At 36.1% G+C, this 24,470-nt stretch overlaps 1 protein-coding gene across 6 annotated transcripts in view; it reads right to left on the minus strand.

The window, feature by feature from the left end:
• Nucleotides 1-24,470, minus strand: part of NFIB (nuclear factor I B) — a 288,819-nt gene that overhangs the window by 224,288 nt on the left and 40,061 nt on the right. For 5 of the 6 annotated variants that reach the window (XM_040358479.1, XM_040358473.1, XM_040358481.1 and 2 more), the window contains one exon: nt 21,017-21,548. In XM_040358479.1, coding sequence (XP_040214413.1) covers nt 21,017-21,548 — 532 coding nt within the window. Of the gene's footprint in view, nt 1-21,016; nt 21,549-21,852; nt 21,972-24,470 lie in introns of those variants that run through there. The other variant, XM_040358474.1, reaches the window with a different exon arrangement.

Raw genomic sequence — 24,470 nt, forward strand, 5'->3', positions numbered from 1 at the left:
AACTTTCAAATATACATATCAGGATATAGAATCAGCCATTGCTAATTAAAGATGTTTAGATGTTCACTTATCAAGGTATAGAATGTTATATTTGGCATCTGGGATTAGGTTTAGTGACACCCTTGATATGACTCACCTTGGTGCTCCTATTTCCACCGTCCTACTATGCCATGTTAAGTGGCTCTATCTAAAGCTGGGTTCTGGCAACAGACTGCAGAGGTGGAATATTGACTTTATAGTCTTGCCGGCCCCAATTCAACACACTACTGCAACTGTTTTGGAGGCAAACCCCCCTTGAGATGAAACCCTCACACCCCTATCTGAAAACCAGTGCCTAATGTGATGGACCCAAACCTTGATCCTCATCGCCAGTAGCCCCAGGTATATTATTTCTATTACAGTCCGCTGTAAGACACACTGTATATTTTGTAGTACAATTCATTTATTATCTGTTTCCTTTTCCAGATGTACTGTCAAATAGATTATTGGCAGTTTTCACTTCTGGAGGCTCAGATACCCAAGGCAGCCAGTACAAGAGCCTACAGATTGTCCATGCTTTAATGAGAATGTTCTTTTTTTTTAGAACTTACATGGGTGTGCATCAACTGCTTGTACTGCGTGTACACCTACTTGACCATATACCAACTTTCAAACTATATTTCTCAATGGATTGTTGTGTGCCAATGTGAATGTACTGTCAGCCAATGTTGCATGAAACAGGCTGAGCTAAGTGCTACTGGTGTGTGAGAAAGGCGAACTTTGTTTAGTTTGTCTCACGCAAAACCAGCTATCAATACAGTCAACTTGGCTGCTACCCTCTCATGTAGTGCCGGCTATACCCAACAATACCCCCTGCTTTTCAGTACCTGCCCCATCAACAGCAAAAGCTCCCAATAACCCAGTTGGCAGAGAGTTTCTCTCAGTGCCACAGGGACCTGATGACTGCGCCCTGCACCCTGCGTTGATAGATTTCTCCTAAATTACTGTCTGGTGACAATGTTACTCCAGACAGGAAGTAAGATAAAATACCCAAAAGCTGTCCAGACGAAAATAAAATTGCTTTCTTTAGTAAAATAGGGAGGGATCTAGATCCCCCGTAATCTTTTTATTGATGTTTGTGCCCCTGCTACAGATTTCCCCTCACCTCCTGTCAGGTCAAACCACTTCAATGGGACAGTAATTGAGGGGAAATCTTTCTAATGGAGTCTAGGATAGCAGTAAAAAACTGACAGAGGTTCTAATTCTTCTCTGCTCTATCCAAGTTTTGATTTACACTTTAAATTGTTGAGCAAGAGTCATTAGAATTCTGAGTTTTGAAAAAATGACTTCCACATGTCTTGCAAGTCTGCCAATGTCTTAACAAGGATTAGAACATAGTGATAGTTTCATAGGTTAGCAGGTTACCAGCGAAATATACACACTGACCTGATTAATGCGTGGTACCTAATATTTTCACAGAGATGTTCTGGTATCTTGGTAATATCAGAAATCTCCTAAATTCTTGATAAAGGTAAACGTTAAGCTTTGTCTGTTTAAAACCGTTGTTTTATTTGCTTAAGGCAAACCATGTGGAGAACAGTAATACCTGAATGCATTTCATTTTATAGGGCGCCATTTTATGTGAAGAAACTATTGAACCTTTCTGCATTTAACATACAAAAGTCAGAGAAGCAGGAATTACTTTGTTCACCGTCGTTTTCCAGCTTGACTTTTACTTTGGAAAAATCTCTTTTCCTTTAACAGCAAATTGTCCAATTTATAACACTGCCAGTTTTAAAGATCTTTATATAGTTTATGAAATAAAATAAAAATGGAACATATGTCTTGAGTAAAGCACAAAGGATGCACTTTCAATTTAAAAAATGCTATGTAGTTTAGACCTGCAACTAATGGTTTGAGGAAAAAAATCTTATTCACAGGGGTGTGTGGTTTAAAAAATTATATTTCAGTTGGGAGGCCCACAATAGGCCTAGATAACAAGAGATAAACATGTGTGTCCTTGAAGCTTACCTTCACTTGCTGTAGTAAATATGCTAAACTGTGTTCTAATTTATCACATATACCTTATCATTGGCTTTACAAAAGAGAAAATTGCCATATACTCTATACACTCTACACAAGGATGTCCATTAAAATGTGACTGTAACTTTGATATAAACTTAAATCTATGTTAACAATCTTGCTGAGATAAATAAATAAGCAAAAATTTTATGAAATAGGTACCATATCTTTTTTTTTTTTTTTAGAAAATGTTACGTGCAAAGCAGTGTTCTACGAAAGTTTTGGTCCTAACCTCTGGTGGAAGGTGGCATCAGCCAATCTTAAATCTGAACCTTGCTATCTACAAAGACCACATGGCCAAATGCCTAGGCTTTAGGATAGGTGTGTAGAATTTTCTAAGAAAGATACATATTTTAGCCCTTTTATTATTCTATTTATCCATCCAAATAAGATTGCAAATGTGAAATTGCAGGCAAACATCTAAAAGCTGAGTTCAGAGTATTTTGGTTCAGTGCTATGTGTACTCAAAAGCAAAAATTTTATATATAGCTGCTTTTCAAACTTTAACACCTACAGCAATTTTTTTTAGTCTTTTTTTTTAGCAAGTTCGAAAAACAAAAACTTAATCCTGCCACGTTCTATTGAGCCAGTGGCATTAATTCATTTAAAGTGGTTGTTTGAGCCAGTGGCGTTAATTCATTTAAAGTGGTTGTTTGAGCCAGTGGCGTTAATTCATTTAAAGTGGTTGTAGACCCTTACATATACCCAGTAAAATGAATCAAGGACAAGGAGGGCAGTCTTTATGTCTAGAGGAAAAAAGATTTCATCTCCAGATACAGAAAGGTTTCTTCACAGTAAGAGCTGTGAAAATGTAGATTAGACTCTCTCCAGAGGTGCCAGTGGTTTTAATGCTTTAGCATTAGGCCCCGTACACACGACCAGTTTCCTCGGCAGAGTTCAGCTTCCGACCGAGTTTCTGGCTGAATTCTGCCGAGGAAACTGGTCGTGTGTACACTTTCAGCCGAGGAAGCCGACGAGGAGCTCGACGAGGAAATAGAGAACATGTTCTCTATTTCCTCGTTGTTCTATGGGAGCTCTCGTCCCGCCGAGCTCCTCGGCGGCTTCAGTGCTGAACTGGCCGAGGAACTCGATGTGTTTGGCACGTCGAGTTCCTCGGCCGTGTGTACGAGGCTTGATACTTTAAAGCAGGGTGTTTAAGGATCAATATGGTATTACATTTGCCGAAAACAAGCTACTATTTAGGTACTGCTTTATTCACCCCCATATATAGATGAAGAGTTCAAAACTTAGCATGATAGACATATGTGAAACTGGTTCAGGATAAGGTATACCTGGGTCTCACAAATCACAACAGTAAAGGAAAGACTGCAGTAATCCAAATACAGTGAAATCTCCAATTTATGCTTTAGTTTCAAAAGGGGCCTCTAATGTAGAATGCCATTACAAAAGGAAATAAAATGTAACCTCACCAATTCACAACCATCAGACAATACAAAGATGGACTGCTCTGGGCAAAACTCCTGTTGGAACTAACAATACATTTGATATGCTATTGAAGTTCATCAGAATAACTGAATTCTTCTCTCACAAAGCAATTATCTAGTTATACCCCAGTACTTATCAACAACCTTTATCTCATCCACAAAACTGTATGTCAATAAAGATGTTAATTTAATGGCCATCGTTGAATCCTTAAAGGCCACTCCACTAAGACCACCAGCAGAGTGATTGGAGCTCTGTGTTAGATTAAGGCTACTAAAAGTCTGGCTTCTCAGTGAAAAGATGATTTCTAATGCACAGTAGAGCTGAGTCAAGGGAAAGTTAAATCAAATCTGGTAATGCAGACAAAAGCATAGGAGGATAAGAGAATTTTAAGAAAAGCATCATTCAACCACTATTCGTCTGGTTATTTGTACAACGAGCCAGCTATAAAAAAAAAGTTGTAACTAAATGTAAGCAATTATGATTGTGAAACAAATCATTTACCAAAAATATGTAGAAGAATACATATGGGCCTAAACTGATAAAAAAAAAAGTAAGTTTTTTGGAGGGATATGTATTATAGCAAAGTGTAAAAAATATATATATTTTTTCAAAATTGACAGTATTTTTTTGTTTATAGCGCAAACAATAAAATCCGCAGAGGTGATCAAATACCACAAAAAAAGCTCTATTTGTGGGAAAAAAAAGGACATCAATTTTATTTGGGTACAGAGTCAGGCCTCGTACACACGGCCGAGAAACTCGACGGGCAAAACACATCGTTTTGCTCGTCGAGTTCCTTGTGAAGCCGTTTTGTGAAAAGTTTTCCCATTCCCGTCGGGGGAAAAAGAAGACATGCTTTCTTTTTGGCCCAACGAGATCCTCATCGGTTTCCTCGTCGAAAAGTGTACACACGACCGGTTTCCTCGGCAAAAAAAAAAAACATAGATTACAATAGAGTTCAGTGCTATGCTGGGGGTCACCAAATTCTTACCCCAACCTTCTGTGAACTGAATTTTGCCTATACAGAAGTTTTCTTCTCCTGGCTTCCAACTATAAATATTTTATGTATTTGCATCAATGAATGTTTACGATCATATGTAAAACTGAAGGAAAGGAAATGGGATAAAGTAGAGGCCATTCACTTTATAAAGCATATTTTCAATTTACAAAGTGAAGGTTCATCACAAAAAGTAAATGCTCATGACGCAAAAGGAATGTCGACCGAGCTTAGTAAATAAATATATATTTATTTATTTTTTATTTCCATTTGCAAATGATTGGGTATTCAACGTGAACACAGGTTCACCTTATTTACTATCATTCACTTTACAAAGTAAACAGCCTCTATTTAATTTAATTTAATGCATTTATAACTTCAAATCAACTTGATAAAAAGTGCACATTCCTGACCTTGAACTCCTTTCCCCTTCCATTTGGTTTGTCCATTGTTACTGCAATTCTGCACAAACGTAGCAGCAACAAGAACAGGCAGGTGAAGATAGATATTCTATCTGTAAGGAACTAAATTTATGGACAGCCAATATAATAACATATTATAATCAATATATCATATTATTAATATATTAACATATTAATATAATTAGGGTTGTCCCGATACCGATACTAGTATCGGTATCGGGACCGATACCGAGTATTTGCGGGAGTACTTGTACTCACGCAAATGCTCCCGATGCCTGGCCGAATACTTTTTTTGTATTTATCAACATGTTCTATGAAAATTCTTTGAGTTTTTTACTACTGCGTGACAAGCAAATAAAACATTTTTATTAATTTTTACTCATTTTTATTTTTATAATGTCTTGAGTTAGAGTTCTTCATAATTCTAAAGAAAATATCCTTAGTCTGTATTGTGGTTTGAAAACGGTCACATGACATTTAAAAAAAGTATCGGTATTCGGTATCGGCAAGTACATGAAAAAAAGTATCGGTACTTGTACTAGGTCCTAAAAAAGTGGTATCGGGACAACCCTAAATATAATAATAGCGTTAATAGCGCTTTGGTATGTTTGGTATGGCCAGCTTAGCACTAAGGCTGCAGCAAGTGCTAGTGGACATGTTTTTTATTGGAAACAATTCCCAGGGTCACAATTTAAAGAGTGCAGCTTTTTGTCCCAGTAAGTGTGGTGAGTAAGTGTTTATTACTGATTGTTAAAGACAAGACGTACATTTAAAACTATGTGAAAAGCGGCAATGGAAGCACACGACTACATTAAAGATGGAATATTTTTCTTGCTCTTGCTTAGCCAAATACATTTTAGACCCCAGCTATTTCCTCCATTGACAGCACATGTACTGCTTCAGCTTCCACAAATACATGCATAAAACATGAACAGTAAATTAAGCTGTTGTCAACACACAACAAATCTTTGCTCTCCCCTAACCACAAAAGACCAAATAATCATGTTATACATGCAAAAAAAAAATGACCCTTGTCAATACACTGTTGAATAGGGCAATTTAGGTCATGTGTAGCCTTCACTCAGCTGTGACAGTTGCTCCTGGTGCAATAATCAAAACACTCATTCTTTTGATTGATGCTAAAACACTGACACAAGCAGTAATAAAGTAATTATTTACCCTGGTCTTGCATCAAAGCATGTTATGCAAAAGACCAGCATGGACTTTGTCATGCAGCTACCACTTGTCTGTCTTCACATCAGCAGAAATAAAACTAGCATATCTGTTTAATTTAATAAGGAGGAAGTATAAAGTTCAGTAACTTGCGCTTTGTGGTCGAGTTACTCTATGCATTTTAACATCTATGCCACCAAGAAAAGTTTTGGTTAACCTTCAAAGCACATTTCCCAAGATGGTATTTACCAAGTTTATTCTGGCCCTATTCGCAGGCACTATGTAAACACCTAGCCTCATAACTAAACAGCAGTTAAAGCAACCCAGTCATTAAAAAAATCCAAACAGGTATACCTGCAAAAGAAGAATGTAAATACCTACCTTTCCTGCTGCCGACAAAACCGGAAAACCTCCGCTAAAGACTGCCGGAAAACCAGGACTTCCAGAAGTGTCCATCTCCTAGGTCCCTACAGTGTTCAGTAGTTCCTCTCACTGACCTCCATGTCACTTATATAACCTATGGTAACTAAGGAGATAAACACTCCTGGAGGTGTAAATTTACAGGGGACTTCAGCAGTGAATTTCTCTAGAATGATGTGCCATTCTGGTGACATGTATACCTGTTTGCATTTTGCCAGCCCTAGTATACACAGCCACATTGGACTGAAAGATACTTATGGGCCACGGACCGATGTGGAGGGTCTATGTACCCCATTGTGTACTTAAAATTGGGTTATGCCTGTATACCTATTTGTATTTTAACAGCCCTAGTATATACAGCCACATTGGACTGAAAGATACTTATGGGCCACGAACCGATGTGGAGGATCTATGTAACTTGTAATGGGCTGTGTAACATGTTAGAGCTACATAATCATGAAAAAATCAACTACAGTAACAACCCCAGGGAGCTCTCTAGGAACACCAGTATTAACTTCTAAAACGTAATCACTAAAAAGAAGTTTGAAGAGCAACGGGACAGTTAAAAATACTTGGTATTGTAATATAATAAGGAGCTGCTGAATCATTGCTATCCCTTATAATTATTAAGGACCAAGTGACGTTGCCTTAAATAATATATAAAAACAATATTGGTAAGTCTTTAAAGATTTAAAGTGTTACTAAACCCACAGCAGTAAAATCAGCCTGTATATGCAGTAAATAATGCTGGTTATACTCACTGTGGAACCCAAGGGGTTAATCCTCTGCATTGTGTAAAAAGGCTGTTTGATCCTGTCTCTTCTGCCCCTCTCCTTCTTCCAGAGTCTAGGGGACAAGCTGCACATGCTCAGTTTGGTGTGAATTGCTATAGAGGTTTTTTGGGGGGGAGAGTGTGTATGATCAGCGCAGGGCCAATCAGCACTGTCTAGACAGAGGAGCAGGGGTCCTGCAACCTCATGGGACAATCAGGGGATAATTACAACTCCTCCTACAAGCTTCAACTAGACACTGATAGAAGTCACAAGACTGCTCTAACTGCTGATGAGAAAAGGTATTTAGCCGTTTATATTTACTAAAACTATTGCATTTCCATGTTCTGTGTACTGTGGGAGACCAGATATAGCGGATGCAGGGTCCTGGGTTTAGTAACACTTTAAGTGATTGCTTACAAAATTAATTAGGGGTCTATTATGGTTAGTTTAAGTAATGAGGATAAAGGGGATTATGCTCTGCTTTAATAACCTTAGCATACCTAAATGTGATGTAAGTTTATAGAGAAAAGAAGCCATTTTAGAAATTCTCTAAATATGGCGATAAGGACACTAAGTGCAATAGTGTCAAAATATTTCACTAAGGTCATGGATGATTTGCTCTGCCACAGATCTAAAATACTGAATGGTGAATGCTCACTGTCTGCATGCCTTGGTCAGACCTTTGTTCACCTTAGGCGGTTACAGAAGTAAAATAAAAGAAAAAAAATGATTTAACCCATTAGCACTGCACTAATCTACTGGCCTCTTAGGCCTCGTACACACGATAGGTTAACCAGAGGACAACGGTCTGATGGACCGTTTACATCGGTCAAAACCGATCGTGTGTGGGCCCCATAGGTTATTTAACCATCGGTTAAAAAAAAAAGCCAACTTGCTTTGAATTTAACCAATGGATTCCTAACCGATGGGAAAAAAACGATCGTTAGTAGGCACAACCATCGGTTAAAAATCCACGCATGCTCAGAATGAAGTCGACGCATGCTTGGAAGCATTGAGCTTCAGTTTTTTCAGCACGTCGTGTTTTACTTCACCGCGTTCTGACACAATCGTTTTTTTAACCAATGGTGTGTAGGCGCAACGGACCATCAGTCAGCTTCATCGGTTAACTGATGAAAACGGTCCATCGGTCCGTTCTCATCGGATGGACTGATCGTGTGTACGCGGCATAACGCTACCATATTCTTATCTACATTCCTATTCTGTTATTGTCAACCAATGTATATCTTCCCTAAATAATTCCAATTTTTATACTGTTTCTCCCATCATTCTGTTACAGGTGAACTAATAAATGAATGATTTTTCATCATATCTTTGCAGAGAAGAACCAAGGAGTTAAGCTATGCAGGAAAAAATCCCTCATTTATTCTCCTACAGGGAACAGCAATTTGAAATGGCCATAATGCATGACAAGGTTTTACTTAATACTTGTAATCATTACAAGGTTGATATTTTGACAACTTAATTCCTAGCCCAGCAAGTATTTGAAGGTTGCTAAATGCTGCTATCCTTTATTACCTGATTTGAACAAATAGTCACCAGATGTGTTGAAACGTGCTATCTGGAGCTTTCTGCCATTCCAGATTCTCTTGTGTTTTTATTATTATTCCTTTGCTCATAATGCCTTGAAATCCAATTGACCGTTTTACTTAGCATCTCCCACTGCGATCTTGATCTCAAATCTGCGGTATGATTTTTTTTTTTTTTTTTGCCACATGTGTTAAATTAGGAGCATGTCTGGGGGTAAAAAGTAGATTAATTCTAGGACCTAATGATGTGTTTGTTAGCGCTAAGAAGTCATTTCAAATGTACCAAAAAAGGATTAATGCAGCATAACAAGTCATTTTAATCCCTAAAAGACCAGTGATCCTCATATTAATATAAGCCGCTTTTACTCCCTATTTGGTCTCTGTAAATAGAACAGAAAATGTTGTGCGATATACATAAATCATTGAGCAAAATATTTTGGTTGGTCTGAAAATACAGCACTTGAAGTAATATAAGAGCAGCCAAGTTAGACAGTTAGAATTACAGCACTTATACAAATATTTAATACAAACATATGTGTACCATTTTAAGATTATGCTAATTTTTTGAAGACAGCAATTGAGGAACTAGCGCTTTCTGCTTATATATGGAGTGCTGAAAAATGTCTTCCAAGCCCGCACAGGCCTCTGTATAGATTATTTTCTTTCTTTCCTGTCCTCATATGGAGGATTTCAGCAACAATTTTAGTTCATGGCAGTAATTACATTGAATTCTTTCCCGCTGCCCTAAACGCTTGCAAATGTGTGGAAATCAATGAAGCTTGCAACCAACTCTTCCATACAGTAAGCTTATTTTATGCAGACATATAGAGTACAATGACCTCTGATGAATTAATGGTTTTGCTGCTTTCCAGGTGTGCTAGAAATTCTGTAGCACATGGCTGCTCCATAAAAAATAACCAGTAGATAAATCCAGTTTCTGAAATAAAATATCAATAACAGTCAGGTATAATAACAACCTTGTAGTGCCTTACCTGGGATATTCTTCTTCAGAGAGGAATTTATGGATATAGTATCTAAAAAAAAAAAGTTTTAAAAAAAAGCCACCCGAAGCACAAGAGATGGGCTATACCTGTTGCTGTATTGTAAAATATGCTCAAGCTTTATAAAAGTAACAATATCGTTACTAAAAGCGATATTTTTATAATGCTGTTGAATTCTGATCCAGCCATTTGCAAGAGCTTTGAGGCCTCGTACACACGACCGAGTTTCTCGGCAAAAAACAGCAAGAAACTTGCTGGGAGATATTTTTTTGCGGTCGTGTGTACATTTTCGTCGAGGAAACTGTTGAGAAACTTGACGAGCCAAAAAGAGAGCATGTTCTATATTTCCTTGACGGGAATGGGGAAAATTGGCTTGTCAAGTTTCTCGACGGCTTCACAAGGAACTCGACAAGCAAAACGAATGTTTCGCCCGTCGAGTTTCTCGGTCGTGTGTACGAGGCCTGAGAGAATTGAGTTGTTCTGTATAAACTGTCATAACGGTAAGAATTTATTGGGGTAGATTTACTAAAATTGGAGAGTGCAAAATCAAGTGCAGCTTCCAGTTTTTTTTTTTTTGGTCAAAGCAAAAATTAGAAGCTGACTGGCTGCTGTGCACAGCTACAACAGGTTTTGCACTCCCAAGTTTTAGTAAATCAACCCCAATAAATACTAAAATACAACCTGGTTTACACTCATCTTACAAATTCAGTTGCCATGAATAGTACAATACTATAAACAATAAACTAGCAACAGTTTATAAGGCATATCTGTAGGTATGGCTTGGGAGATAAGTGGAATTTAAGTCACATATATTGATAGCATACAAGCACATTTGTAAATGTGTTACAGCACTGTGTGCATGTTACCCCATAGAGGTAAGCAACAAAGTAGTGAAACATATTCCCAACACTGCTTTTTAATATTTCTGCATCCAGGGTTCGGTGTTCAAATTTTCAGCAACATACATAAGTATATTAGCGGGGAGACAATCGATGAGAACATCCAATATATTTAAACACAGCCACACCTTTCATACAAACTGTCTGCAACTTTAAAAGTTGGCAGTTGCCCATACAAGGATTACTTATCAGCGCAAAAGATTTAAAAACCTAGATTGTAAGCTCTAACTAACAGGGCCCTCTGATTCCTCCTGTATTAGGCCTCGTTCACACCATGGTGCAGAGACGTCAGTTTGTCTGCACGTGTTCTGCAAGGGCACAAAAAAAAACAATTGTTCTCAAGGTGCCCTGCTCATGCCACAACATGTATGCAGTTTTCTGCCTGGGGAAAAAAAAACTGAGGTGACATCAACATTGGTGTGAATAGGGCACATAACTGACGCGCAAGAAAACTGATATCAACGTGCATAAAAATGAGCAGGGCCATCTAATTCCTCATGTATTGAATTGTATTGTAATTCCTCATACACACGATCCGAATATCGTACGACAGATCGTATGATTTGTTTTGCTTAATAGTCGCAAGTAGAAATTGAATAGGTTATTAAATTAACGAAAATTCTCGTACGACAGAAAAAAAAAAATCGGAAGTGATGTCATGTGTTGTAATCTATTTGTATTGTATTTTCGAACGACAACTGTACTGACTAAACAAAGATCGTACAATCTGGCATCGTACGAGGAAAATTTATATGTATCTTTTTGTTTGCAATTCTTCACAAAGGGAAAAAAAACAAAACATCTAGACTTCAGTAGATTACAACGGCCAATACAAAGGTTTACCTTTCAAACCAAACTTTTATATATTTTCATTAACTAATAAATGATTAATATTTATGATAATTAGTTTATATTATTTATCATATAGTATCAATTAAGGCTCAATGCAACAATTTTATTTTGAAACCATGTACTTAACGTACATATGGAGAGTGCATTATGCAATTACTTCTCACATTAGCAAAATTACAGGTGTTATCCCTTTCACTTCATTAACATACTTCTTGGCATTTTTCACACTGTAATTATAATTTGTTTTTAATTTATTAACACTGAAACAACAGGTCTTCTTTTTTTTAAAGCTACAGAACTCTAAACTTTGTGGCACTAAAGAGATTTATGACCGGGTCACGGAAAAGGCAGAGAGCCAAAGAGGTGAAATGAAGTCTCCTCCTAAGAAGCTGGAAATCCTCTTGACACCTCTTGTGCCAATTTGTCCCTATTACTGTCAGCAAACAAAAGTAACAAGTAGAGTCAGACCACATCAAACAGAAGACGGGGCCCCTCCCGAGGGATTGCTTGAGAGCCACTGGTGTGTAAAGCCATGGCTGAGGCCTACTTGTCAGCTGTAACCACAAAAGATTCAGAGGGAAAACAGTGACACCAGCAAACAAAAGGAGAGTTCAAATGGCTGCCAGGCGTTCCCTGACCCAGACATCTATAGAGGTCAGGGGATTCAGGTAGCAAATTGGCCTGGGCAGTCCGGTTACTGCCCTTGTAAATGAATTGTTTTAACAAATCAGCTCTGGTCAATTAAACCTAACACTGCATCACTCAGCAGGGGTTCCTGACATTTAAGGCTAGGAGCGAAGGCAAAACTCATAAAACAAGAGTTTTTTCTTTACTATGGCAGAACAAATTTGCAGCAATCTGCCCAGAGACGGAATAAATGTCAAAATACACAAGGCTGTCCTCAACTCCAAGCATTCCCTTTTGTTTCCTTTTTTTTCCTTGAAATCCTTTTAGAGCTGACTAAAAAGGCACCTACAAACAGTGGATTGAAAATTACTGCTGGAAACAATTAATTTGGTGTTTTTGAGGTTCAACCACAAACCAAAGTTGAAGATGAATGTAGAATTTCAATGGGCCGGGTTGTTTATTCTGGAGTACTGCTTCTGTCTTCAAATGGCTCTGCTCGTGTAATCCAAAACTGGTTAACCCTTTTAGGAGCTACTACAGAAAAATATGAAAACCAGATCATAAAAAATACATACAGATTGATATGCTGTACCATAATAGAGGCCTATTGAAAGGCTGATTTGTGTAGGAAATTGTGTGTTTATAATTATAAATATAACAGATGGTTTAAAAAGTAACATTTCCGGTCTGAAAAAATCTATTGAATGAGTTTAAAAGGTTTGTAGGAAATTGTAGATATGTGCATCGATGTTGTTTATCTTGAGGGACACGTTACTGCATGGTAAATTGAGCCGTGTATGGCCTTGCCAATACCCCCAGCCTGACATACTTCGACTGAGAAATCGAAAGAGCTGGGTGGAAAAAAGTCAGCTAAACAGCGACTGGAGTTCATTTTCTGCATTCACTGTTCTGCAGGTGTCGGCTGTCAGAATACAAGAGCTTGCAGCCAGAGTTCTGCCATCCAGGCTTTTTATCATAGATGGGGGAGCTATACAATCTTTACATGTATGGCCAATTTATGGCAAAATTGCTTAAAAGGTATTTTTGTACAGGTCACATATGTTCCATAAACTTAGATAAAGAATCTAAGCTTACTGGAGAATAGGTTTATGATAATCCTAAAATTTGATGGGTCTTAGTGCATATGTAAAGTGCATTTTTTTATTTTTTACTTACTAGCCTAATTTCTCTAAGGAGCTACAAGGATTTATGGATTTATTTAACAATGTACAGATGAGTCATCATCACAAGAATTCAAAGTGCCTCAAAATAGCATGTAAAATGCTCGGTTTCCACAAACACAATGTATGCATAGAATACGAACACATCTTCCCCTTTCCCAGAGCCATGGGAAGTTTCAAAAATTTCTTTCCTAAAGTAACCATTGTTTAAAACTTGCTCAATTGATGAAAACATCGAGAACACCTACAAGTCGAAAAAGAAGGACCCTTTTTTTTTCTTTCTCAGTTAAATAGTATGTGGTAGGCTGCAACTTATGATTCCCCCAACAACTGCTTTGCTCCTGGGAGCCTTCATTGTTCTATTATATATAATTATGAGGTGTCTGGGACAGCAGGGCCACCACCAGGCAGGCAATGAGGGAAGGGGACAACTTTCAAATGTTATTGAAGTTCACTAGACACTCTAGTAGTGCTAAAAATGACAGATTCTCCTATTTTACAGTAAGGAACTCGATGTGTTTGGCACGTCGAGTTCCTCGGACGTGTGTACGGGGCCTCAGTGTATCTACTGCTAAACCTTCATTCCTTAGCAAACAATAATATATATTTATAACAATTACATGAACATTTAACGGCGTATTTTCCAATAACAATAATAGACAAAGATGGACAATAATAAATTGTAAAATTCCTACTACATCTGTTCTATCAGTGTGAAGGTCATGTTGACTCTTTCGCAAAAGGTACTACCTGCACACTATACAACCTGCCTTCCGCTTGCTTAAATGGATCCTCAAAGCTACTGATTCTGTCTGAGCCAAGAAAAAGTCTACAGCGTGTCATGGACTCTTTAAAATAAGATTTTTATTTTTAATTTAGAAGCAACATTCAGCTCTAAGCATGTCACTTTTGGTTCATCTCTATAATGCTGGACAGATAATATCAATTTTCAGGTGAAACACAAGAAGCTTATTTCCTACCTTCCATATAATGGCGGTTAAAAAAATAAAAAAAATAAACAAGATATTTCATTTAGTTCTACAGTCAGTAAAACAAAATGTTTATACCTTAATGTGTGACCAATGGAATTAGCATACAGACCAGGATAGCCCAAAATCAAAGAGGAGGGTTATTGAAAACCATTTATTTTTTTTTTCACTACTGTGACTTTCAATTAAAAGCGCAGCATAACAAGGATGTTTATTCATTTCATTTGTTGAAATTATTATATTCAATTAATATTTTAAGTAATACTTGAGGTCTATTTGTATTACATATGGCACTGTTAGAATTGATTGAAAAATGCAAACACAAGTGTGAATTTCCAATGTTCTGCCTTAGCAAATAAAAAAATAAAAACATGTGTCTTGTTAAAATGTTTCCAATACTGTAGCCTGTAAGTAAAACTAAGTACCTCATTGTACAGAAATTGTTGATATGTATATACTGTGTGTGTGTGTGTGTGTGTGTGTGGATAGATAGATAGATAGATAGATAGATAGATAGATAGATAGATAGATAGAGATCTATATATATATAGATAGATACAGATATCTATAGATACATATCTCTATACATATCTATCTATCTATCTATCTATCTATCTATCTATCTATATATATATATATATATATATATATATATATATATATATATATATATATATTATTATATTATTATATTTTAAATCTTTACATATGTTTTTTATTAGTCACCATGACAAATGAACTCTTTATAAGAACAATCAAACAGGCCTGAAATTATTTTTGGCATCCTGCATTTCTCTTATTTATAGAGTATATGTAGGAATGTATTACCTACGCAGTGATCTAACTAAAGCTTTAACTAACGACTGTGCCGTGCCTTGCTAAATTTCCAATGCAGAAGAGAAAAAAAACTTGAGTCATAAAATTGGGCGTAATATTGTCTGCTTTTCCCTTGTGATTCAAGCTGCCACCTTTTTTTTTCTACAGGGATGGGAACTGGAAGCCCCAAAATGTAGGCAGCTAATAGCTTTCTATTCCCTAGCAAGAAACGGGTGCCAGGCTACCGCAATTGACAGCTGGGCCCTGTGTGTCTCACAGTTGCCACTCAGTCTGCCACATGGCCCTGGGAGCATAGCGATTGAACAGAGGAGGCTCCACAAGCATCTAAAAAAAAAAAAAAAAAATCTCACATACTCCAAGCTCCCCTACTATTCAGTGCCAGCATTTCATTATTTTAGACCTTGCTTTAGGCTTGCTGTACTGATTTATTGATCCAGCATTATTCATACATTCATACTCAATGCCTATGCTTCCCTTTTACCTCAAAGCTTTGGCTGACTAAACATCTCTTGTGCAGATTGACTGGTTGAGGCTACATTTACAGCTTTGTTATTAAGCACTAATTGGCACAAAAGTGTTTCCCATTTTAACCATTTACACAACAGTATACATTTGATGCTTTTAAGAAATACTTTAGAGTCTATGTGGGATGCATCCCAGGCATGTCCCTCTTCACAACATGTGTCCCCGTCTGTCCCTTCTCACAAATCCCTCCTGAGAGCTGAGATCCTCACCTACTGTCACCATCTGGACCCTGTGTAGTGTTGTTTGACTACACATAATGTTCCTTTCAGATCTAACATGCTGCAAAATACACACATGAGATAAAGAAGATAAGCAAAGGAAAAACCAACTGAATTATTTGTTTGTTTCCTTCTTCCAAACAATAAAGCAGAACCTGGGGATTCTTGTCAGCTATAAATGATACAAAAAAATATAGAGCAATAAACTTTATCTTTTTTTTTCTCTCTACTACTTTAGTGTTACAAATCATTTCAGCTAAAACATTTTATGATGCTCAAGTCATTTCCAGTAAACTAAACATATAATTCCTATTTGTTTAGTAAGAAAAATATTTCACAGGCCTCTCCCCGTCTTTTTTCATATGTTTACCAATGCCAACTCTGTACATACAACCAACTCTGTCATATAGATCTAGCTGAATAATATCTCCAAATGTAATGTAAATGTCAATCAATCCTGCCATTCTATCAATGAGTAAAATGAAGAAATGCCTACAGTATTTAAATATTTTAGACTCATAAAGACTTAAAAAGCAAGTCTGCTATTGGGTAACAATTTTACGTGCAAGATGTGCCACCTTAACTGTTATCCCCCATATTACATGCATGAAATGAGATCTTCCCTCACCTCAATATTAATGAGGAAACACAAGAGTCTTTTATCCACATATCTAAACCAATTAATTGACCTTATTCAATTTTTAGCTGTCTGAGATATTATGTAGATCACCCTATTAGTTCTTCAGTCCCCCTGGAAGCCATACAATCGTTATGGTGTCTTTATAACATTTGTCAGTCCTAACATGAACAAACTACTACCTGCAGTTTTACATAACTACAGTGCAAAATTTAAGTAAAAAATAAAAATAAAAAAATGTATAAAACTAAAACCAAAGAAAACGTATGAAAAATATTACCAAATGAGATCTACACTTTGCCACATTCTAATACCTAACAAAAATACCAAATCAAAAAGTCAACATAAACATAAGGAAAGAACCATAAGCATAGATTCTACAAAATTGGCGAAAACTTTCTATTACAAAATATCATGTGTAATGGAACAGCTATATTCAGATTTTCCTCTGCACACTTATATGAAGACATCTCTCTGACCTTGCTGTTTTTTTTCTGTGGGAGGGACCAAAACATACAGGACCAAAGGCTTTTTTTCATTATCTGATAACAAATTTTTGGCTTTCAGTGTAATATGGTTAAGTGCTATATGTTCTTCTAGCTAACAATCGGTGTAAAATATCAATATTTAAGACACATAAAAAAATATTAATGCGCAAACACACACTTGTGCACACACATGCACATTGTAATGTATGTGTGCATGTATATATGCACAAAAAACAGGCACACAAGTACATGCATATTAGACACACATACATCTACAGAGACAAAGAGGCATTCAAGGCAGTGATTCTCCCTGAAACAAGCACGTAAAGCAGCTTTCATTCTGTGATTGTCAAAAACTTTACAATTTGCCCACTGCAATGCGGATGCCAACCAACGAATCAAAGGCATTCAGAAGCTAGACAAAGAGGGGCTGATGCCAACCTCGGTGCCAGTGGCAACCATTATTGGCATCATGCAGATTCTCTGTCTTTTTTTGTACTCTTGGCACTTGACAAACAAAATGGCGGATCTTGATGAAACAGTCTACAGCAGAAGGAGAAAAAACAGCAGTGAATAAATATATTAAGGGAAAAACTGGAGGAAAATCTCCAGATAAAAAATAAATACTAAAATTGTACTGCCTGCTTCTTCCAGTGATTATATGCTGAATTATATCTAGATAGTGCTAAGCATTTTTTCTATACGGTTGATAATTGTGTACATGCAAGAAAAGCGGTCTGGATTTTATATCAGTAGAAAGTTTCTTAACTTCTTCCATGAAAAATCTCAGCACACACTGGCATTAATGCTTAACTCTAAACATGCTGAATTTGGTGATCGAAATATAATCTGTCAATGTACACCATAAAAAGATACTTCTTGCGGTAAAAGTCTATGGAGCGAAGAATCTTAAGAATTGGATGGACAAACTGTAAAACCAAAGTTTATAACATCCGATTTGCTGAGCATTAAAAATCATCTGATGATCATTAAAGAACACAGATTATTGACTTTTCTATTTCTGGAAATTGTCAATATATTGAAGCATTGCTCTGTACTGCATTGCGGATGCCAACCAACGAATCACAGGCCTTCTGAGCTAAACAAAGAGGGGCTCATGCCAATCCTAATGCCACTGCCAACCAACACTGGCATTCAAGCTATCCTTCCTCTGCATGCCATCTAAAAAAAACACACACGCGCACTCGTTGATTCAACCACGTTGTCTGAATTTATGGATTTAAACAAACTGTTTTATAAGAAAGTGACATTACATTTTTAGGAATATCAGCCATTAGCCAATGAATTATAGTATTACAGTATATATTACCACAATTTTATAACACACATATGCAAGAGCCTGCAAACTAAATATATTTACGTCATAAAAAAAACAATACAACCTCACGTATCATACTGTGAGTTTCTGAAACTGACAACATATTCTTAAGGTATTTAAATGGGAATGGGAATAAACAATAAGTTTCACTACAAAATCAGGTAAATCATCCCACTAGCTTTAAGTACAAGCATTTATTTTTTTATGCTTTAAAACGTATATGACCCTTATGTAACTCATTTCAATTTGTCCCAGAATATTATATTTTTTTTGGGAGCGCTGTACAAATTCCTAATCTGTCATATTATTTAACTCATTGGATCCTACACTTGTAAATAATTAGAAATATCTTCAGCTTTGTACAACATAATTGGGGTTGGTTGAATATGAAGAAGCTGAAAACGCTGTTAATTTAATACTCTTTTTCCTATAAGTTAATGCTTTTTTTTACTATCATTTATACTTTTTTTCTATTCTTGACAGTTTACAGCAACTTAAGTCACTCAGACTTATAAAATATTCAATCAGAACTAAAAATTCTGTTTCAACTTTTGCTCAGTGCTGTTAAAGTGTGTGTGAATGTGTTCAATACTGAAAGAAAAAAAAAAAGAGAAGAAAAATGGACATAAACTAAGGAGCACAAGCCAAGCTTGACCACTGTCTTCGTAAGTGAAAAGCAGTTCAGATACTCACGGTCTTTATTTATCTACACACATCAATGGCAATGTTCTTATAAAAATGCCATGAAGAAATATTTGGTGAATGAATATTAAGGGAAGGTGGTAAACCCACTAGGATCTACTTTCCTGTCGTGACCAACTGGAGGAAAGTGGTGTAATTTAACCACAGAGAAATTCAAAGATTGTATCATAATGGTTCCCTGTGCTGACTTTTAAGAAAAAGTCAGTAAGGTTTCACACAGCTTCTTAAGTTAGCCAAACATATTTTTGTTGCCTGAATTGTGGCTTGCCATATGTCACTACCATTATGGTGGAAGCTCTGCTGATATTTTTTAGAAAAAACAAAAAACGTGTTAACTGCATTTTTCCTGATATATAACACTGGAAAACTGGCACAAACTCAGGCTTAGATAAGCAAAATCTCTCAGAGGCACCAACCAATTATTCTGAATGTTAAAGCCCTTTATACCTCCAAACCTTATGGCTTGTATAGTTACAGGCCTGTATATCCAATGTGAAGTTTGTCTTTCAGACACTACTCATTACAAAAGCTCCTATTCACTCACCCCACAGGAAAGAAAAAAAAGCTAAAGTACAACAAAGCACAAAGTACCACAGCTACCTGCTAGCAGTTAAGAAAAACAAAGTGAATTAAACCAAGTGTAGGAATCATCCAGGTTATTTGAGGCTCTTCTACCTCACTGCTCTGTGCTCATATTACAAGTAACAAAGGCAAGAGGGGACTTCAACTTACGAAACTTTGTTCTTTCCACTTCAGTTCTTATACAGCACAAGCACGCGGCTAACTAAATAATCAAGCGAATGAAAGCTCCATATTCAAATATTACACTAGAAAATATGTGCAAAGGCTCAACACATATAGTCATTTGTCAAATCGTTAGGAAGAATGCTTTAAACAGCTCATTAAGGCACTAATAAGAACATTCATTTAGGTGTGAATAATAACTGTGGGGCATACTGAGTGACTACAGTAAGTGAAAGCTGTCTAGGTTATAAAGGTGTTGTAACACAATCAAAACCAAGTGTCAAAAGCTGAACCATGAAGTTCATGCATTGCAAAAAAAAAACAAGATAATAAAACATATAAGAAAAAGAAAATGAGTAGCTGTAATGGAATTTTGCAAATATAAGCAAAACCAACAATTTAAGGGTAACGCAATTTGCCTCTAAACTGCTCCCCCTTTTTAAAATATTGATTAAGTATATATATATATATATATATATATATATATATATATATATATATATATATATATATATATATATGGACTTTAAATTTTGAAATAACATGCACTCTTTATCAAAGATGGAACTTCACTTTTGTCATTTAAAATAACAAGCCGGAATCCTGCAAAATCCGCTACCTAGCTGCCTACAAGCACATGTAAACCATATACATATTTCCTGCATAAGTGAATCCTTATAAAATCTGATTGTTACAATCGTTTCTTAATATAGCAAGCCACATTGCAAACATAGAATACGCTACCAGACTAGCAAACTTTACTAGAAGAGTAGAAGTGTTTAAAGGCACACACAAGTGCAAGGTCCAACATTACAGGCAGAAAAAAAATACAATGCTAAAATAGGACACCATTAGCCAATCATATAAGAATGCTGAATTTAATAACGCAACCTTTTTTTCTAGGACGCATCCCCCCTCTCAATGCTAACACACACAGGCACAATATTTCAAAGCATATATTTGGCCCATGCTTGAAAGCTGAAGCTTCAACTCAGGTGTCAATCTATTGACACGCTATACATTTATATGGACCTATATTTTTAAAAACAATCAAACTATTTCTGTAAACAAGTTGTGTGTGCAGAAAAACGTTTTAAATAATTACAGTTGGCAAGCCAACATTACTATTGATCCTTACCTTGGTCCTGTACATAATACGCCAAGAACAAATCAAGCTCCTTGACCGATACAGTTATATGATGTGGCTGGACGCAAAGTGCTGGGTTTGTGCAGTGTGGTGATTTGACGAGCCGTTCCCCGTCCGTACTTTCCAGGGGGATACCTTTAAAAAGGATGACCATGACCAGATCCAGACGCCAGACTTTGTCGGCCTGTCGCAGGCAATCGATCCTCCGGATCTTGCCTTTCTGGTCTGGGTTTGATAGTACACAGCAGGGGTGCTTCTTCCCAGTCACGGTGAGCACAAAATCCTCCCGGTACTCCTGGCGGATGTCTTTGCGTAGCTTGGCTAGCAGCCTGGACGCCCATTTCTGCTTGATTTCTGGCTTTTCGCTCAAAAGCTCATCCTTGACTGCCCTCTCCTCATCTTTCGACATTCGCTTTTCGTGTTTTTTGAAGTACTTGCGCTTACGGGCTTGGAGGTTGAACCATGTATAGGCGATTGCACGGACATGTGGAAGAAGAGCCTCAATAAATGGATGGAACTCATCCTACAGGGAGAGATATAAATATGGTTAAAGAATGCCAATTGGATTTTTATGTAATAAAACAAAAAAAAACTGTGACAGTTTTTTGAATTGAACTATATATATATATATATATATATATATATATATATATATATATATATATATATACACAGTTGCAAGTTAGACTGAAATAAAAATATATTGATGTTCAAAGTACTAATGTCTTTGAAGCAGAATATACTTTAAAAGTGACCCAGCACTAGACCCAGCCTAGCGTATAGATCTTTCTATCCAGCCTGCTCATTTTGCTGACACCATGAAGTACCATTATTGCATGCTTGTATCGTTTTTTCATCCACAAAGAACACTACACAGTTAAAAAAACAGGATGCAGAGATGTTCAGGAGACAGCAGCAGATGCCACAGTTCATTTCTCCTCTTGGTGGCACAGGGAAACAAAGCAGAGCTACAAGCTCTGTGCAATACCACTCAATTCCCGCTTTCAGAGCATGCTCTCAGCAAGTGTCTGCTAATGGTACAAGGAGCATGCGCTATTAAGCTTGATCCATTTTCTAATCTGAGCAGACAGGCAATCTTGCACTAAGGCATTACCGTTCCAATGGTGTAACAAGCCAAATGGGTCTTATGGAAGCAAAAGTGTGGATACAACTAACTTTTATAGGTATATATTTAAATTCTTCAAATTATTTACTTCACTATTTTACTATTATCTTTCTACAGATAAACAAAAAAAAGAATACCTCCAGAAACAATCAAGGTTTCTCTATTGCTAATAACCCAAGCTAATTGGTAAGATAATATTACTTCTCGTTCCTATGGGACAGAATTAAAGTGATGTACTTGTTATGAGTAGAAAGGCTTCCAGTAGGGATAGGAAACCTATTAACACTATTTGACTTCTTGCTAATTTAATTCTAAACCTGAAACTATCAAAGTGCCAGCCTAGATTTAACCAAAACTACATGTAAAAAAATGTAGCTGCTAAGGCAGCTCGGGCCATGAGGACTTTCTATCCTAATCTCTTTAGGCCTCTACCTTTAACTTACACAATATCTTGCAGAGCTGTCCGATGAGAGTATACGGTGTATATAGGCAGCACTACTCTCCCCCATGTTTCAGTGCCAGAAGAGCATTGTGCACAAACTCTATCTGTGCCACCCCTTAGACTGTGCATCCGTTCAAAATTTACCACACGTAGACAATGAAAAACAGCAACTTGGCACGCAAATGACATTCACCATGCTCCTGTGAATGGTGACATTATGAGTGCACCACTGGTCAAACAGAGATTTGTGCAAGCTATGCAGTTTTTAATTTTTAATCAAAAACTCCTACAATATAATATTGCTAAGCTTAAATGATTTGCAATGTCACTATTGGCATCATGCAATGCCAAGAAAGGCTTTATGGCTGTAAAAACACATAGGTGTTTTATTAAGTAAAGTTCAAACAGAGAATAAACATGTAGCATGACTCTACATGGACATAGCTATAATGTAATACAGTATGGGGCTGATTCACTGTGGGTGTCATTTTACCCAAGGCCTGTTTTCAATGGAAAGTCATCTTGTATTAAATCAGATCCAATGAAAATCTATGTTGTAATTCTATTTAATGTTTATGTTAAGTAAAACTAAGTTATTGTGTTGAAATATCCCTGCATAGTCTTTCATAAATGCCTAAGCTACAGAAGTATTACTAACAAGTAAGTAAATAAGCAAATTTTTTGTGAATGGATTAAAGGGTGTTTCTTTCATGGTTACCTCTCCCTAAAAAACAAACATACTTGCCATTGTTGAAATTAAGAATCTGTTGTGAAAGTATGAAGCTGAACTTAAAAGGCAAAATGTTTGCCTCTCATTTTACTGACAGCAAAAGTACAGCGGAAGAGTATTCATTCCATAATATTAGTCACAGTGAATAACCACAATACAAAAAGATTTTTTCTTAACGTGACAAATATTAGCTGTCGCCTAATCAATAAAGTTCAAAACGCTGTGACTGATAATAGAAGAGTATCAGGGTAGCAGTCGAACCTGTTGAATTCTTGAATGAATATACATAAGCAACAAACACGTCAAAATTACATGACACCAATTATCAAAGGAATGCGGAGGAAATCATGCAACTGATCAATATTTTTACATAAAACCAAGCCACTCTATCTTTGCTGTACTCAGGAGTAGGCCAGACAAGGAGTTCAAATACAATCTGTTCTTTCCATGGGAAGGGAACAGTATTCCAAGTAATCAACAGATCTACTTTCTTACTCAACCTTTACAGTCCCAATTTAAGATGTGAGACACCAACATCCATGAAAAGCTATAAAAGCAAAGGTTGTACAGCTACAGCTAATAACATCACTGACAGCAATGTGTTGTGGTGCATAAAAAGTTAAATATATATATATATATATATATATATATATATATATATATATATATATATATATATATATATATATATTACAGTCAATCACCAATTGTGTACCGAGAAATGAAAAATAGACTCGGAAAAAACATTTAATGATACATTCCATAGATTCAAAAGAGATATATATATATATATATATGTATATATATATATATATATATATGTATATATATATATATATATATATATATATATATATATATATATATATATATATATTTATGTATATTTATATATATAATATAATATACGGTATATATATATATATATATATATATATATATATATATATATACACACACATACATATATACACATATATATATATATATATATATATATATATATATATATATATATATATATACATATATATATATATATATATATATATATATATATATATATATATATAGAAAATGTGTTTTTATACTGTATACATAATAAGAGAATTTCCAAATAAATAGTTATCTATTTTTGTAAAAAGTT

Source organism: Rana temporaria, chromosome 1 (genome assembly GCF_905171775.1).
Source record: "Rana temporaria chromosome 1, aRanTem1.1, whole genome shotgun sequence".
NCBI lineage: Eukaryota > Metazoa > Chordata > Amphibia > Anura > Ranidae > Rana > Rana temporaria.